This window comes from Dipodomys merriami, unplaced genomic scaffold (genome assembly GCF_024711535.1).
Source record: "Dipodomys merriami isolate MVZ:Mamm:240054 unplaced genomic scaffold, mDipMer1.0.p SCAF_10, whole genome shotgun sequence".
NCBI lineage: Eukaryota > Metazoa > Chordata > Mammalia > Rodentia > Heteromyidae > Dipodomys > Dipodomys merriami.
In genome coordinates, this window is record NW_027202271.1 from 37663027 (window position 1) to 37680573 (window position 17547).

The window sequence follows — 17547 nt, forward strand, 5'->3', positions numbered from 1 at the left end:
ATCATTAATAACACAGATTTTTTTTTTTTTTGGAGAAAGCATTGGCTTAGGGTGTATTATTTGGTTCTGTGAGCTCCCAGTCCTAAGAAAGGTGCAATGATTATTTTTTTAATAAGTGGCCCAATATGGAGACGGAGATAGACACTTGGGATTTGTAAATTTAAAGATAATATTCCTACATTTAATACCTTTAATTTCAGCTGCTTGCTTCTTTCTTTCACATAATCATTACCCTGAAGATATATTCTCTTTCCAAGGAATACCTCTTTAAGACTGTCCTGCTAGACCCTAGCAGCTGTTGATTTGCACCATCTGGTCTTAATACTTTCCCACTAAGGGTAGAATTTTCCTCTCCTTTTGGCAGTGTACTCTATTCTCTACCAATAATATTTTCTACAACCACCTTACTCTACCTCCAGAGTTTATTTATTAATGTATATTAAGCTAGAAATTTTAGGTTATGAGTAATTTTATTTATTCTCTGGTTTTTATCAAGTATGTAAAAAAAAAGCCTAATTAAGGTGAACATCACTACTTTAGGCAACCAGGAAGTAACAGTTTTTACCTACTATCTGGTTTTCGAATCCTACTTATAAAGAGATTTACAGAAGCTGCTTGCCAGGATTGAAAAAAAGTATTGACTAGTTACTTATTTGCCACTCCATTTTATATCACTAGTCGGGTATCTTTTCTAATCAGTTGTTACAATAAATGGTTAAGGAATATTTATTGACAATGTATATTAATTAAAACTAGTTTGTCGGATGGAACAGCATTGAAGAGCACAAAGGAGTGATAATGATTGGCTTACCCACATACTTGGTTACTTTCTTTCGTGCCAAGGAAAACATTATCAGATTGATGAGCCATTAGAGCTTAGACTTAGTCTTATCATCCCAACTAAGCACTTTAATTTAAATGTAATGATGTAGATTAATGTTTATGTCATATGTATTGACTAGAGTATTGAAAAAAGTGGCTAGAAATAGGGGAAATATATCTGTGTTACCTTCTGTGGCAGCTGCATTCACATAGGTAATAGGGTACCTGATTGAATTGAACAAATGTTTTTTGAATAGCTACTATTTCTAGTCCTCTGTACTTGGCACTTCGTGTATAATAAAAGGAAATTGTGAAGGTCCTCATAAAAAAAAGTAAATGCTTTGGGAAAGAGGTAAAAAAAAAACTCAAATAGATGACAAGTAGAGTTCAATTTAGCAAGCATTTATTAAGTGCCAGCTGTGTTCCACTCTATTTTAAGTGGCAGTGATCTAACAACGTATGAGGTACCATTTTTACTCTCAAAGAACTTTTTCTAGAAGCCCTTAGTTTAGAAAACCAGATATACTTCACTAGTAATTTAATTTTTTTTCTTTTCCTACAAGCATTGTCAATCTATGGCAAAGCATTCCTGTCAAAAATATATAACGTAAATCACTGATACTATCAAATAGAGTATTCTGTGCTTCAGTGGGACAAGCAAATGATAATATCTTCATATATATATATATATACATATATATATATATATGACATGAACAGAAATCTGGGTATTTGGGTTGTCAGAAAAGCAAAGAATAAGCAGGAAGAAAAGGATTGAGTAATACATGAAATGGGTTGAGATATATACAACATGAAATACTTTGGAGGTTAAAAAAAGTGTTGGAAAGCTAAAATGTAATAAGAAAATGTAGAAAAGTAAGTGGTATGAATAATACAAGTTAACTAGATTTATGTTGCAGTTTTGCTTAATTCTAGACACCCACATTGATCTCAAAAAGTAACTTACTCGCTTTTGGTGACAATCCATTTTCGTTTCTCATACTTTATGGACTACCCTTGCAGTTTTTATAACTATTTCCTAACCCTGGTTGCCCAGTCAGGTCAAACTTGAGATATTTAGTATGCTACAGACTTGGGATTTCTCAATTATAATTTCTAGGTATAAAAATTGAATATTAGTATCTTTAAGAAGCTACCTAGACAATTCTAGTGAACAATGTAGTTGGAAATAGTGTATTTCTTATCATTTTTAAGAAGTTTCAGAATTATAGAGGAAGATTTCCAGAAAGATATCCAAAATAATACATATTACTTATTTCAACATTCCTTGGCTACAGTCTTAAGTGGGCTCTGTATTCAGATCCATTTGAAGGTCCAGATCAAATGTTCAACTCAGAAGCACTGAACAGAGTCTAATAGTATGCCCGAAACTGGTGTAATTAACCCACAACAAAGTCCTGTGTACTAAGATCTTAGATGAAGACATTGGACAAACCAAACACAGATCTGAGAGGATAGGAAACTAGATTGTAAATATGGGATGTAGAGTAGAAGCTAGACAGATTCTTGTGTGTGTGTGTGTGTGTGTGTGTGTGTGTGTGTGTGTGTGTGTGTGTGTGTGTGTGTGTGTGTGTGTGTGTGTGTGTGTGTGTGTGTGTGTGTGTGTGTGTGTGTGTGTGTGTGTGTGTGTTGTGAGACAAGGTCTGAGGATTCTGTGTTTCAGCTTCCCAGTATGCTGGGATTAATGGGGTATACCACCAGGACCAGCTGAACTAGACAAATTCAAGGAAAGAAATACCTAAACTAAGCAGAGAATATCCAGGATAAATGGTGTAGTACCACTAGAATTTTGATAGATTACCTTTATTGATGAGTAAGATGCAGATAAGTATGTAGATGTGAGGAGAGGAGTGAGGATAGGCAAAAGACAGATACGTACATACACAGAGAAAGCGGAATAGGGAGATAAGGAACACAGGTGAACAATGACAAAACCAAGTTGATTCCAGGCTAATTAACAGCCACTATTCTGCTAGATGAAATATGATTGAAATCTTACTTTGTATCTATAATACATACTATATGGTTCTAGTATTTTTTTACCAAAACAGAAATATATCACTATATAGTTTGCTCATTATATTAAAATAACTCACTTAAAGAGCAATAGTTTATGTGCACAAGGTATTTTCTGTCCTATATTCTGTTGTATATCAAATGTGTATCCTAAAAGGTCAGAGATGTCATGTGTCCCTTACTTCATCTCCTACATACCTGCCTCTCATTCTCACTCTATGTGCAGTTCTGTTTGTATGTTTGAATTGGGGCGATGTTGCTGTTGGGATGAAATGCAAATGGAGTTACTAATAGTCCAGTATAATACAGTAGAAGATTCTGGCATGTACACTATTATGATAATATTTACTATGTAAATAATACCTTTTTGCATGGATGTTTACCCAATAATATTGTGGTAGACCATAGAGGTGGTCTCTCATGTATGTGACTTTTCAAAAATGCTTCAAAGGTCTCTATGAGTCATTAGTAATATTGAATTTATACCATATGTTTTAAAAACTACTTTTAAATATTTTTAGGTTATGAGCCAGTAGTCCCTAAGAGAACAAAAGTATAAAAAATAGTTTTATTAAAGTGCCTTATGGAATATACATTTTCCCAAGATTAACTAGTTAATATTATTATCATAATTAAGTTGAAATATTTCTATTATTTCTCCTCTTAGAATGTGGAGAGAAAACATTTTTTGTGAAATTTCAGTATAACTTGGATATTTTTCCCATGAAAGTAGAAGTCAGCTGTATGAAACTCTACCAGTTACAGCTACCAATCACATTTTGTTCAGGCATCAGTTATCAGAGAATGAGCCCTTCTATGGCCTTAGAATTAAGTGCATCTCGTAGAGCGCTAGCCTTGAGCTGAAGAGCTGAGGGACAGTGTCCAGGCCCAGAGTTCAGGCCCCACGACCGGACCAAAAAAAAAAGAATTAAGTGCATCTCAATTACTGTAAATTATGGCAGTTTGGCTAGATTAGGAATTGATATGAGGCACAGTTTTTATTGGCCAGACAAGAGAGTCATGTCTCCTAGAAGGTTTCTGTTATTTATTTATTTTGACTCTAAAACTGAACAAAAGACAAAAGTGCTACTTTTTTTAAATTCCTGTATGGATTTACTCAATGGAACAGAATTATTTATAACTACATGCATTGGATTAAAATGTATTCTGTCAGTTCTCTAAATGAGGTTTCAACTGAGAGATAAATAGCAACTTCAGGGCTGGGAAGGTGGCTCAGTGGTAGGAGCGCTTGCTTTGCATGCTTGAGGCCCTGGGTTCGATTCCTCAGCACCACATGAGCAAAAAGAAGAAAGCTGGAAGTGGCGCTGTGGCTCAAGTGGTAAAGCGCTAGCCTTGAGCTGAAGAGCTGAGGGACATCGCCCAGGCCCAGAGTTCAGGCCCCACGACCGGACCAAAAAAAAAAAAATTGCAACTTCACTTTTACTGTAAGTTTAAATGATTATTTCAGCAACTTAAAAGTGTGGAAGGAAATGAGAAAGGCAGAGACCCTGTAGTCTCATTAGGTAGTTTCTTCCTTGCCTTTCATGTGAGCTTTATTAAAAACAACCCCTGTGAAGGCACAAGTTTGTTCTTGGTCTGCTTTTTCCTCACCTTCTCCCAATGCACTTCCAAGGAGTCTTTTAGCAGAATTAGTCCACCCCAAATACTGTAGATATGCAGAGGCTAATATTACAGGTGTGGCCCTAGCACATCCATAGTCTGGCTTATGTTTGCCTTCTGCTTTTAATGTGTAGAACGGTGATTCTTCAGTTTTAATGTGTAGAACGGTGGTTCTTCGGTTAGTTTCTTTATTTATTTATTAGCTAGCAGAAGGTTGCAGGCACATGTTTGTGGCATTTTTCAGGCTAGCTCTCTTTGTTCATGTAACCTATAGGAATTTTAAGAGAGAATACTAAATTTTTTTTCTTCACTTTCTCTGAAGTTAGTTTCATCACATTTTTTTTAACCAGTCCTGGGGCTTACACTCATGATCTGAGCACTATCCCTTAGCTTTTTCACTCTAGGCTGGTTCTCTACCACTTGAGACAGGGTTCCATTTCTGGCTTTTCAGTGGTTAAATAAGAGTATCATGGACTTCCACATTCTGTAAACCATGTTTTATATAGTTTTTAGATGTTTTATTGGAGGAATAAGATTTCATTACATTGGTATGATTTTAGTTCACGTATCCTGTTTTAATTTCTCCTTTCTTTTGTAAACTAGGTTACAGAGCTTCTATCTTTTTCTTTTCCTTTTTTTTTTTAAATTTCAGGTTTACGTGTGTGTGTGTGAACACAGGCTCGGAGAAAAGAGATTGAACAAGTTCAAGATAAACTCTATCTGTAATGTAAAATGCACAAGACTTCTAAAAACCCACATTTTAAGGGGGGAAGCATAGTTCCCACCAACACTTAATATCACCCTACAATGTGATACTCATTAGGCATAAGGGTATTAGAAGCATAGAGTGATGGCCGTACGAATGAAAAAGTACTATAGTAGAAATGTTTTGACTAACTAGAGTCCTCCTTCTGCCTCTACAGAGATGTATGCATGGATAAAGCCGATAGATTATCTTTAAATTAGAGAAACAAGAATGGTGAAATTAGATGATTTATCACTTTTGGCACTAGTATTGTTGTCTTACTTGAGTAGCTTTACAAACAGGTCTGTTACTTAAACTGAACCTGACTCATTTCTATTGGTACATTTTTGGCTTAGATTTTGTATGTATTTCTCTCAATTATATTGCCTTTGCATAAACAAATACTTGGATTTTCTGCCATGATTATGCATTTGGATGATAATGTGAAGTCTTTGAAAATCATGAATCCATATGAGTCCAATAATGACATAAATGGTGTTAACATTTCACAAAGTTTTAATATTCTGGTTCTTAACAAGGAAAACTAAGTTAACTATCTTTAAAAAAAACTAAAAACTAACTATTGTTAGTTTTCCTTATTCATTTTTTAAATTACCAATTATTAACCAGTTCAATTATTAACAATGTCGATGAGAAACTTGCAGGAACTATCTCAATTTGAAAGGGGTTTATGAGGTCACCAGTCTAGCTATTCTCTTCAGTCTTAAAGGAGATAAGTAGACTACTGTCAACTTGTAGATTAAAAGCTTTTGTTGGAATATGACATTACTTTCACTGTTCAGCTGAACCTGTATCACAGATAAAGTCGTGCCAATTTGTATGGAATAAACAGATTTCTTGGCATTCTTAGTACAATTACCTCACACTGACAGCTGTATATGATCTTCAGTAAGCTGTATGTTTTCTAGAATGTTGGCACTGATTTTGTTTGTCCTGGGGCATTTTTTTTTGCCTACTTCACAGTTTTTAGAAAAGGATCTTTAATAATTCATTCTCTTTTTTCTTTAATTTGAACCTCATTTTTTGTGACTAATATAAAATGGTTTTAGAAGCTTATGTAGATTGAGTTTATTTAGCATAAAGAAGTTTTCCTTGTACTCATGATAAGAAAAGAAGCCACGACTTCTTAGATCTAAAACAAAAATTAATATATCCATTTAAAGAGTAGAAGAGGAATATCATGTCTGCTTTGAATATAAAATAATGTAAAAGCAAGTCTGGTAGATATTCATAAGAAGTTGACTATAAAATTAACACAAGACAGGCTTAAAAAAAACAAAAACAAAAAAAAGCAAACTCATTTAGACTGGTAGAAGGATTGAAATAGTAGAGTACCTGCCTAGCAAATGTGAGGCTCTGAATTCAAACCTTTGTACCTCTATTAAAACAAAGGGAATTTTGTAATTAAAGGGGGAATAATTTTTTTCTTTTAGTTTCTAAAGAAAGACATACTTAGCTTGGTGGATAGTGCTATTAATCAATATAAAGGAACTAGCTGGAGCTCTACCTTTAAGAGACTGACAAGTTTCTAAAGCCTTCAAAGATGACTAAGAAATAGAAGAATAAACAAAAGGCTATCCCAAAATTATTATTTGAAGGTAGCAAAGGAAATGAGGAAATCAACATGGTTCACTGATAAGGGTGAAAAGTGCCCATCTTGACTAGACTGGAACAGGAGTACACAGTTAAAGAAGACATAGTAGAAGAAGACATAATAGAAGACATACACAGAAGAAACAGTGAACCCTGACCATGGAAATTGTATGCAGGAGGCCTCATTCTTCATGAGATTCATAATCTGATCAAGATTGTTTCCAAAGATATTTAATTCTACCTGAAAGGCTTTATTTAACTGAGTGTTTCTTGCTTCTGTGTCATTTATTTGCACTTATTTGTTAAAAGAGCCTATAAAGCCACCATGTATTAATCACAGAAGGAATCATGATGCCTATTAGAAAACTTCATGATGATTATATGACAAAATATCCAGTGTCAGAGTTTCACATAGCCTAACAGTTCCTTTAAATTTCTTTAGGACCTTTTGAGTCTGTAAAGGTGCTTTGGATATGGAGCCAGGGGAGACAGATCACACAGTAAGGCTGTCCTTCTGTCTTAGGTTTTGTTGTGTAAGGTTTACACAACAAAGGGGCTCTTATTAGGTACCCTTATGTTGGCCTTCATTGTGGTGGTAATGTTTTTATACACTTGGTTTTGAATATGTCTTCCACTTCTCCAAGTTCTAAAATTGTTCTTCCACAGCCTCTGGGATTTTGTCAGTCATTACCAATTGTCTTTATCTGCAATGTCTTTTTCTGAAAGGCCCTGCATTTTCTTGTATGATCAAACATTTATCTCTTACCTTCAAAAGGGAATTTCTCATGTCTCTAGAGCAGTAAGTTTTCAATCACGTGTCTTGTATGGAATAATTACCTCTTTCTAGCTCATTGCTTCTTTTAGACTCATTTGTTATCTAAAACTGTGTACAAAATCACCTCCCAAACTTATTGCAGTTTATTGCCACAATAGTTATTTATTATTCCTAATAGTTTCTGTGGGTCAAGAACTTGAGAATAATTTGGTTATTGGTTTCTTATTTTAGATTTTTTTTGGAAATGATATATTCGGCCCAATGTAATGTATTTATCAGAAATTCTGTGCTCTTTTTCAATGTAATATTAAGTTATATTACTTTTCTGCTCAAGTTTTTTTTAAACTATCGTTCCAGAAGGATCTCTCTGCCTATTTTCAGCACGTGCTATTTTCTTCACAGCCTAACGTGAATTGCAGAGTAGTTGTAGCCACTAATTATACCTTTCATTACAAATCCATTTTATTTTATTGTATTTTAAAATTGAGATTTGGTTCAAGCAATAAATTGACTTCCATCTATTTATTCCAGTGTTTTTCAAGCTTGTTTGATCATTTCTTTCTTTGTAGATATTTGGTTGGATATTAGAAAATATTGAGAAACAGATTGTTATTTTAAATTGTAAGAGATTCTCTATTTGAAGAATATAACTTACTTGAAGCATGCATATTTGTATATATATTATATGTACATTGTTTTGTCTTTTGCTTCATTAAGTCATCCCTTGATACAGTTGTTCCTTGGTTTCTGTTTTTGCACAGGATTAGCTGTAGAATCTCAAATTCCAAAAATCTGTGACTTTTCAAGTACTTTATATACATGAGCATAGTATTTAGTCTATGTATATCATTGCCTGTACTTGAAATCATCTCTGGATGGCCTATGATACCTGGTACAATGTAAATATCATATAAATATAAGATTTGCCTGTTATAAGCTTATCCTTTAGCATTCATGTCTCTTTTAAATGCTAAAACCTTCAATAAAACACAAAATTGTTCTTGGAAGCAAATATGACCAAAAGCAACTTGTATAGACTTTGGAGATTCCGTGAGTTCTCCATAATTGTAAAAAAGGTTGTTTATAAATGTAAATTTATAGCTTGATAGTTAAAACCATTGATTCTTGACTCAAACTGCCTTGGTTTAAATTCTAAGTCTGCCATGTTACTAGATTTAGAAATTGGACAGCTTTCTTAACCTGCCTTTAGTTACCCTATCTGAAATATGGGAATAATTGTATACCTAGTTCATAGAATTACTCTAAGAACTAAGCAAGTCAGTGGCTTTAAAGCATTAACAATATTTCCTCATAATATTAAGTAATACGTTAAAAACTACCATTATGATTTATATTCTTATTTTAGAGGTAGGGCTATATCTGAATATTGGTCTATCAGTAGGATATTTCACAAATGTTAATACTTGAAAGAATCCTTTATCACTGGTTCTCTGGAGGAGGACTGGGACTATGTCTCAAGAGTCTAATACTGCCAAAAACAAACAAAAATGCTATTTGATCCTTTATAGTAGTTTATTTCATGAGATTTACCTCATTTGCATTTTCTTTTAAAGATTTCTTTTTGTTTTCACATTTGTAGTTCTTTTTACTTTTTAGCTTAAAAGAAATTTATATATATATATGTATATATATATATATACATATATATATATATTCCATTAATCCTGTCAGTTTTTATAATTTTTATTGAAATTTATTTTCCAGGCTTTAATTTAAAATAAATTTTCTTTTCTTTTCCCTGTTCAAAGACTCCGTAGAACTAATGGTTCCATATGAAAAGTTAGAACATCAGGAAGTTACATATGTGAGTTGGGCAGTAGATATGTTGATTTCTGGTGCCATTACTTGAATCAAAAGTACAATGAAGCCAGATTAAAACAGTTGAAAATACTGCATGCAGCCTCTTAAAACATTGAAGAAAAAAGACCCTATATAGCTATTCTTTTTCTTAGAAGTGATCATAGTAGAAAAAAATTCATTGTTAGCAATGAATTCATACTATTCTATAACAAACTATTAAATGTTATTTTAATAAGTCATATTTTTAAAATCAAAGTCAAGTCAGCCATTAATGTCCAGTATCTCTTTACTTACCTCCTGTAGCTATACAGTCATGAAGACGATTTGCCATTTTATGTTTCTTTTGGTAAATCCTAGGAAAAAATCCTAGCAAATTGGTAGGAATCAGACCTGAAAACTTAAACACAAAACAGGTGTTATTGAATCAAAACTATTTTTACAAAACTAATATTTTTAATTAACAAACTGGAATAAACTGTTGCAGATCACCACTTCCATATTTAACTACTGTTTAACTTTCTAAATGACCGATTTGCTTTCTCATTAGATTATTTACTTTAACCAAAAAGGAAAGAATGTTATTTAAATAATAGGTATTTTCTCCCTGTCTTCAGAATGTCCTCAAGAAAAGTGGGGATTTCCAATGTGCAGCTATTTAAAGGAAGAGAGATGGTGCTGTGGTCGCAATGCTAGAATGTCAGCCTGTTTGGTATGCTTTGATTTTTATTTCCTATAGTCAAATCTGTGTTTAGATGTTGCAAAATTTCTTATTTTTGGCTGTGCTCATATGTCAGATGCCACATTTTACAGATCTTTAACATTTTGTTTACTATAAATTATGAGAAAACGATATGCTCTTCAAATGTTATGCATTGTTCCTGCAGTGTCATAGCTAATATTTACACATCATTCTCTATTACTGCATAAAATGGACCAACTACCAAGCCTTAAAATACAAAATCAGTTCAATACATTCTATCTGACCCTATAATGTATTCACATTTTTTATAAAAGTCGTTCAGTCTCAATATTTTTATGAAATGGAATAAAATACTAAGATACCTGGGACATGAAGTAATTATCTAATTAAATAAAAACTTTACTATGCCTGATTTGACAAGTGTCATTAGACTGAGGACATCCTAATCCATGGCATTTTTTGTTCCTGATTCTAGTTGGCTTGCAAAAGAGGTAAAACATTGTAGGTGGTCCCATTGTCATGAACAATTTAAAATATTGCAGCTATATAGATGAATAAATCTAGAGACTGAAGTTGCAAGATAAGGACTATAGTTAATCAATTACATTATATACTGGACACTTTGTAAGAGTAGATTTTTTGGTGTGCTCTTAACAGGCAGAAAAGGTAACTGTTTTGTATATTTTGTAAATTATATAGCATTTGTATATTAAATCACCAATACTTGTATTCCTAGCCACTCAAAAGGTTATGATTCTGAAGATCAAGATTCAAAGCTAGCCTAGGAATAAAAGCCCATGAGACTCAGTCTCCAAACTAACTAAAATCTAGGCTGGAGCTGTGACTCAAGTGGTAGAGCTCTAACCAATCAAGCAAGGCAGTTAAGTACACAGTCCTAATCAAGCCTTTGTATTAGTGCCCCCTCCCAAAAAAACACATTATTATTAGATATCTATACAATAAAATATTTAGTGATGTATAGTTGATTAAATATTTTAATGTTCAACCAGAAGATAAATGAGTTATTTTAAAGCCCTTATTTCTTTGCAATTCTTATACTATTTCTCATGTTGCTATGTAACTGGCAGAGATTATAAATTGTAGAAATGGTTTAGAAATCTGTTTTTGCTCAAACAAAAATTTCCTTAATTTAACCCGAGTTAAAATACTTTACTGGAAATTTTTCTTGTTCCTTTATTGTATGTGTAAGTGAAACTTGCTCAGAATCCTGTTTCAACAATAGTCATTCTTGGAATTACATTGTACTAGAACACTGATAACCTTATACCTCCTAGAAACTGAAAGTTAAGTCTTCTCAAAGGAAGTTGAGCTTTCTAAAAAAAAGTTTAAAAATATTGGCATCAAGGGATTTTACATTTAAACAAGGTAGATCTATACCTCTCTGATAGGTAAAGAATGTATAGTCTGCCATCAAAATCATTTAATACATACTTCTCATATGATTCTACTGGGCTGATCCTGTATACCTATCTGTGTTGATCATTTTATATTGCCCTCAACTGATGTTATAATATCCAATGACCTTTGGTAGAGAGAATGTATCCTTCCCCTGCTCATGATGTCTTTTTTATTAATAACCTTTGATCATAGGCTCAGTGCCTGTAGTAAGGTTTATAAAACCTCCATTTTAATAATCAGTGAACTGCCAAGAATCATTAGATGACAAAGGAAAGTCTAGCATTAAAATGTAGATACTAGATTTTGTTCTAAAAGATAAAAGGAAACTTCAAGGAAGTGAAAGTACCCAAAATAACATAAATGACCATTCATATTTGTTAGAAAAACAAAAGAATATATTCATAAAATAATAATTGCTATAAAATAAACTTCAAAGAAACAAAAAATTAGGTTGAAAAACAAATTCCATAAATATAGAGTTTACAGAGCATATTGCTCTAAGTAGCTTCACTGGTAAGCCTAGCTATTCTTGGAATGTCTCTCTTCTTACCTGCATCTTAACCCTTGCTCACCTTGACTTCTTTCTTTGTTTTTAATCTAAACTCATTTTTGGAAAGACTAGAAAAAATTTCTTCTGTTATCTTGTTTTTTCATCTTTGCAACTAGAACTGACCCATCCTCTGCTGTATGATTTTTTTGACACAAATTAACTTTTTTAAAAAAATTATTTCTTTATTCAGTTTATCCTGTACAAACATCCATAACAAAATTTAATTTGAAGTTGCATGATGAATACATAAATGAAAACTCATTGTTATTTTCAGTTGATTAATTTATTTTGGACTAGTTGCTGTTTAACTTCATATGAAAATGATGTTGTAATTTTCTCCTGTATTTATTACATTCTACTTGACAATTGATTTTGATGGAGGCTTTCTTTAAGTATTTTTCATGTACCCTGAAAATATTCCAATTTTATTCGATAATTCCCAAACCAATTTCTGAGTTGTACATGTTCATACAGTGAACTTTTTTCTCAGTAAATCTACATTGTGTGAAGGTATAAGTACACCAAAACTCAAAGAACAAATTTTTATTTCTTACTCACTTGCTAATTAGCTATACAACTCGAGGCAGGTAGTGATTCTATCAGTGACCTTGTGCATCTGCAAAAATTACACTTACATGACCAGCACTGGCTCTCAACACAAACAAGGAAAACTTCTGAAATAAAAACAATCCTGAAGTAGACAACTGACCCTGGATTGGCTCACCCTCAGTCCACATGTAGCATCAAATCATACACTTGGAGACCTAATAGACTTCAGATATTTTCTTTTTTCTGGGTGGTGTTATGGAATTATCCTTTGCACATTGAGCAGATGATGATTGCTTGGCTATTGAGCTGTGCCATGAGTCTAGTGGTAAGAACCTGTATCTCAACTGGCCCATTCCATAGTCCTGCCGAACTCTGAGACTGTTTCACTTGAAAGTCTACAGTTAGATAAAACCTCTAACCAACATCTTGGCCTGAGCTGTGCAAATACAACATACAAACATAAAAAATATGAGAAAACAAGGCAATATTATTCCTCTAAAAATCAAAAACTGTACAATAATAGACTCCAATGATAAGAAAGAACGTATAATCTCAGGCAAAAAGTTCAAAAGTATGATTTTAAAAGTATGATAAATAAAATTAAAAAGGTAACAAGTAAATACCTGATTGAGTTACAAGAGGATACAAATAGACATCTGGATGAAACAAGGAAGACATTACTTTTTAACAAAAGGAATTCAATAAAGATTTATGAATGCAGAAAAATAAAATTCATGAAATGAAAAACTCAGGTCAAATTAAAAGTGTCATTTGAAAATCTTGCAAGTAGATTGGATCAAGTTAAAGAGAGACTATTAGAGCTTGAAGACAAGGTAGCTGAATTACAGAAAATTCAGACAAAATGCAAATAAAACATACATCTCTTCTGAGACATCATTGAAATACAAAAACATAAATCATATTTATAAAAGAAAGAAGTATATACTAAAGGTAGAAACAGAAAATATATTCAATAAAATAATAGTAGTAAATGTCCCAAATTTTGGAAATGACATGGACATTCAGACTTTTAGGCTACTAAACAGCACAAGAAAAAAATGTTTGTGTCATATGCTAGTTAAAACTCCATGTACAGAAAATGCAAAGAATATTGAAAGCTGCAAGAGAGTACCATTAAATTGTAAAACAGGAAAATGTATCAGAATAGCAGTAGACTTGTATACACAAACTCTGAAAGCAAGGAGGGTATAGAATAATGTGTTGCAAGCCTTGAGAAAATAACTACCAACTTAGAACTCTATAGCAAAGTTATTATTTATGATTAAAGAATAACAACAAACAACTAAAGGAATTCATGACATAAATCCATGAAAAATAAAAACTAAAAGAATCCCTACACAGAGAAGTGAAAGACATACATACCTATGAAGACATAGGAAATAATGAATTTCACCAGACAAGGAGATAAAGAAAATAAAGATTATAAAAAAATCAAACACTAAAAAGAGCAAACTGACAAGGAAATTAATACAAACCTGTCAAATTTTCTCTTAACATGTTTTGTCACCTTTGTTGAAAACCAGGTGGTACATATGCCTGAAATTCCAGACTACTCTGAAGGTAGAGCTAGGAGGGTCCTGGTTCAAAACCAGCCTGGGCTTTGTTACAAATCCCCTATTCTAAAAAATAACCCAAGATGTGGTGGATGATAGCTGTAATCCAGGTACTCAAAAGACAGAGGTAAAAAGATATTTGTCAGAAGACTATCCAGGCAAAAGTACAAATCCCTATTGAAAAGTGAACTGAAGCATTAAGAGGTTGAAAGTATGACTCTGGTACAGTGCTTGTCTATCAAGCTTGTAACCATGAGTTCAAATTCCAGTCCCAAGAGAGGGGGAGGGGAGAGAGAGAGAGAGAAGAGGAGACAGAGACAGAGAGAGAGCTTTCAGATGTAATCAGTTCATTTTCTTTGTTTGCTGAAAGCTTCTTTTAGAACTAAGAATGTAGCTTGCTGGTAGAGCTTCAGTCCAACATGCACAAAGCCCTAGATTTGGTTGCAGCTCTCAAAAATAATGAGACAAAATTGTATGTTCTTTATAAGAAATATGTTGAAATGGTATCATAACAGCTTGAAATTTGATTGTTTCACTGTTCTAAAGTTAAGTCCAACTAAGTCATTTCACTGCTTTCCTGCTTTCTAGTTCCTCCTGGAATTCAGGGAGTGTGTGTTTCTATATATGAGCCTTTAGGCATTACCCCTAATTTATATGCACATGTAGTTGCCATTCTTTAAAGATATTACCATGTTTGTATAATTTTATGCTATTGCTTAATTATTTTGCATGTCCCTTTTATGAACCCTTACAGTATGATTATGAATCATAGAAGACTAAATAAATATATCAGCAGTCTTTTCTCTCTCTTCTTCCTTGCAGGCATTGGAGCGGGTTGCAGTTGGCCAAGGGGTGAGTGAGAATGTTTCCTTTAATCCTGCTAATGAACATGACAGTTTTCTCTCAAGCACTCTTCAACTTGACCTACTAATGAACTTAAAGCCTGATGGATTTTAATAAATATCACCTCTTCTTGTCATCACTGCATAATCAAATCTATACATGGCCTTTAAAAGTGAACATTCACAAATGTAAATTGAGCTTTTAAGAGAGTTTCCACATTATGCTCTTATAGTAACTTTTCATTTCTTCATATTATATTAAACAGACTATAAATATTTCTAAAATATGTTGTTGCTGGCTATCAGGCTTTTATGGTTTTAGTTCAAACAAAGATAAACAAAGTACAGCATTCAGTATATTATTTAACTAATCTAAAACATATTTCAGTTGGTTGTTTGATAACTTTTTATATTGGCTCATTAGTCATTTGTTGCAATAGCAAATGAACTTGAAAGTGCAAACAGAAGTTTAATGTATTCCCATAGTGTCTATGTAATATTTACTATATTAAGTGGGATATAAATAGATATTTATAAAATTTATTTATCTTCCACCTTTAGTTAAGAAAATCTTTAGCATTTCTTCCCATTGCTCTCAGTACTAGAGTCTCAGGTGTGGTTGCGCTCAACTACTTGAGCCAAGCACTCCATCTTTTTGTTTTTGTTGTGATTTTGAGATAGGACATTGTTTAATTTTTTCCCTGGACTAGCCTCTGACTTCATTCTGTCTCTCCCTAGGAATAGCTGGGATTATTAGCCTGTACTTCCACAGCAGACCAAGACTTTCCAAAAGCTTTTTTAAAGCTTTTCAAAAGATTATTCTTGTTAAATCTAATTTTAGAAAACTCTTTCACTTCTTTTCAAGGAACATTAATAATGTCACTTCAAAGTCAGCCCTAGTGGCTCACACCTGTAATCTCAACTACTTAGAAGGCAGAGACTATAAAGATTACAGAACACAACTGGAACAACAACAACAAAAAAAGTTAGCAAGATTGCCATGTAAACAATAAGCCCAGCATGGTAATATGTTCATATTGTCCTCAGGTCTGTAGATAGAAGGATTACAGTTTCAGGGTATTCCCTGATTCAAAGCAACAACTAGAGACCCTAACTGAAGTGTTACTAAGGCAAAAGTATACTATATCTGTTGCTCAAGTTGTATAGCACTGGCCTAAAAAGCACAAGACGCTTAGTTCAAAACTAAGAACTACCAAGATGTAAATAATAATGCTCATTTGAATTTAAAATATAACTTACAATAATAGAGGCCAGGTGCTGATGGCTCATGCCTATAATCTTAGGTACGTAGGAGGCTGAAATCTGAGGATCAAGGTTCCAAGCCAGCCCATACAGGAAAGTCCAGGAGATTTCTATCGCCAATGAACCATTGAAAAACTGAAAGTGGAGCTATGGCTCAAAATGGTGTAGAGCATTAGCCTTGAGCAAAAAAGCTCAGAGACAGCTCCCCACCCCTGTGTGCACACTCCAGGACCAATTAAAATAATAATAATAATAATTGCATTAATAAGTGCCATTTACTCAAGACCAAGAACATTCATATGTTCTTTAGATGTTGTTGATATTTAATGTGTGAATTATGCCTGTAAAAAAATTGGTAAGAAATGATATGCTATGTTTGAAGGTATTAAAATTTTATTGTGTAAGGGGGAGCACTTCATTTTCAGACTGCTATGGTCTATTATAGCTCCATCCTATACCAGTGTCCATCATATTCTGGTGGTCTTTTCTATCTCCACCATATTGTAGTCTAAAGACTTTAGATAGATGTCATAATTTTTCTGTAGATTCATTTATTGGTCTGTTAAATAGGAAAAGTGGCAGTAATAACAAGAACACTACCTTGCTTATAGCTATCTTATTACAGTGAAATGGATAAAACAACAAAATGCTTAAAACAATATCCAGTGTCACTTTACTACAAATAATTAATTGTCATGACCGTGAAACTAATAATTAGGTCTTATACACAGTTTACCAAACTACTGGTCAAATTCTTCTCATTAAGTAAGGTTTAAAAAAAAGACAGTCCTTTGACCTATTTACATTTGTTAACCCCTGACAAACGTGAAGTAGAAGTAAGGTAGCAAATACCATAGATTGAGTCTCTCTACTGGAGTTCATACTGGTAAGTATACTATACATACTATACTGTACTATGCTATGATATATATGTCACTTAGTAGTTCCCTAGGCATCTGAGAAAAGAAAGCTCTCTATGTAATAGAGCTTTTATTTCCACACTGGTGGTATGGTGGGTCTTAATTTTGAAAGTGTTTGTTCATGCTTCTAAACCAGTCTGGTAAATTGGATTTTGTTCTAAATTTTCATGGAATGTGATCCACAAAAGTGTTGGTTATATTCACTTAATTAATTGCAGAGCCCTGACTTCCAGCTTAGTGCCCTTTCTGTTTGACCTGTAAAATGCATTCATAATACATATGCTTTAAGGATGTAA

At 33.1% G+C, this 17547-nt stretch overlaps 1 protein-coding gene across 1 annotated transcript in view; it reads left to right on the top strand.

Moving 5' to 3' along the window:
* Positions 1–17547, top strand: part of Mettl25 (methyltransferase like 25) — a 51071-nt gene that overhangs the window by 21039 nt on the left and 12485 nt on the right. Inside the window, exons 6-7 of the mRNA XM_069989294.1 lie at positions 10049–10143; positions 15049–15078. Coding sequence (XP_069845395.1) covers positions 10049–10143; positions 15049–15078 — 125 coding nt within the window. The remainder of the gene's footprint in view (positions 1–10048; positions 10144–15048; positions 15079–17547) is intronic.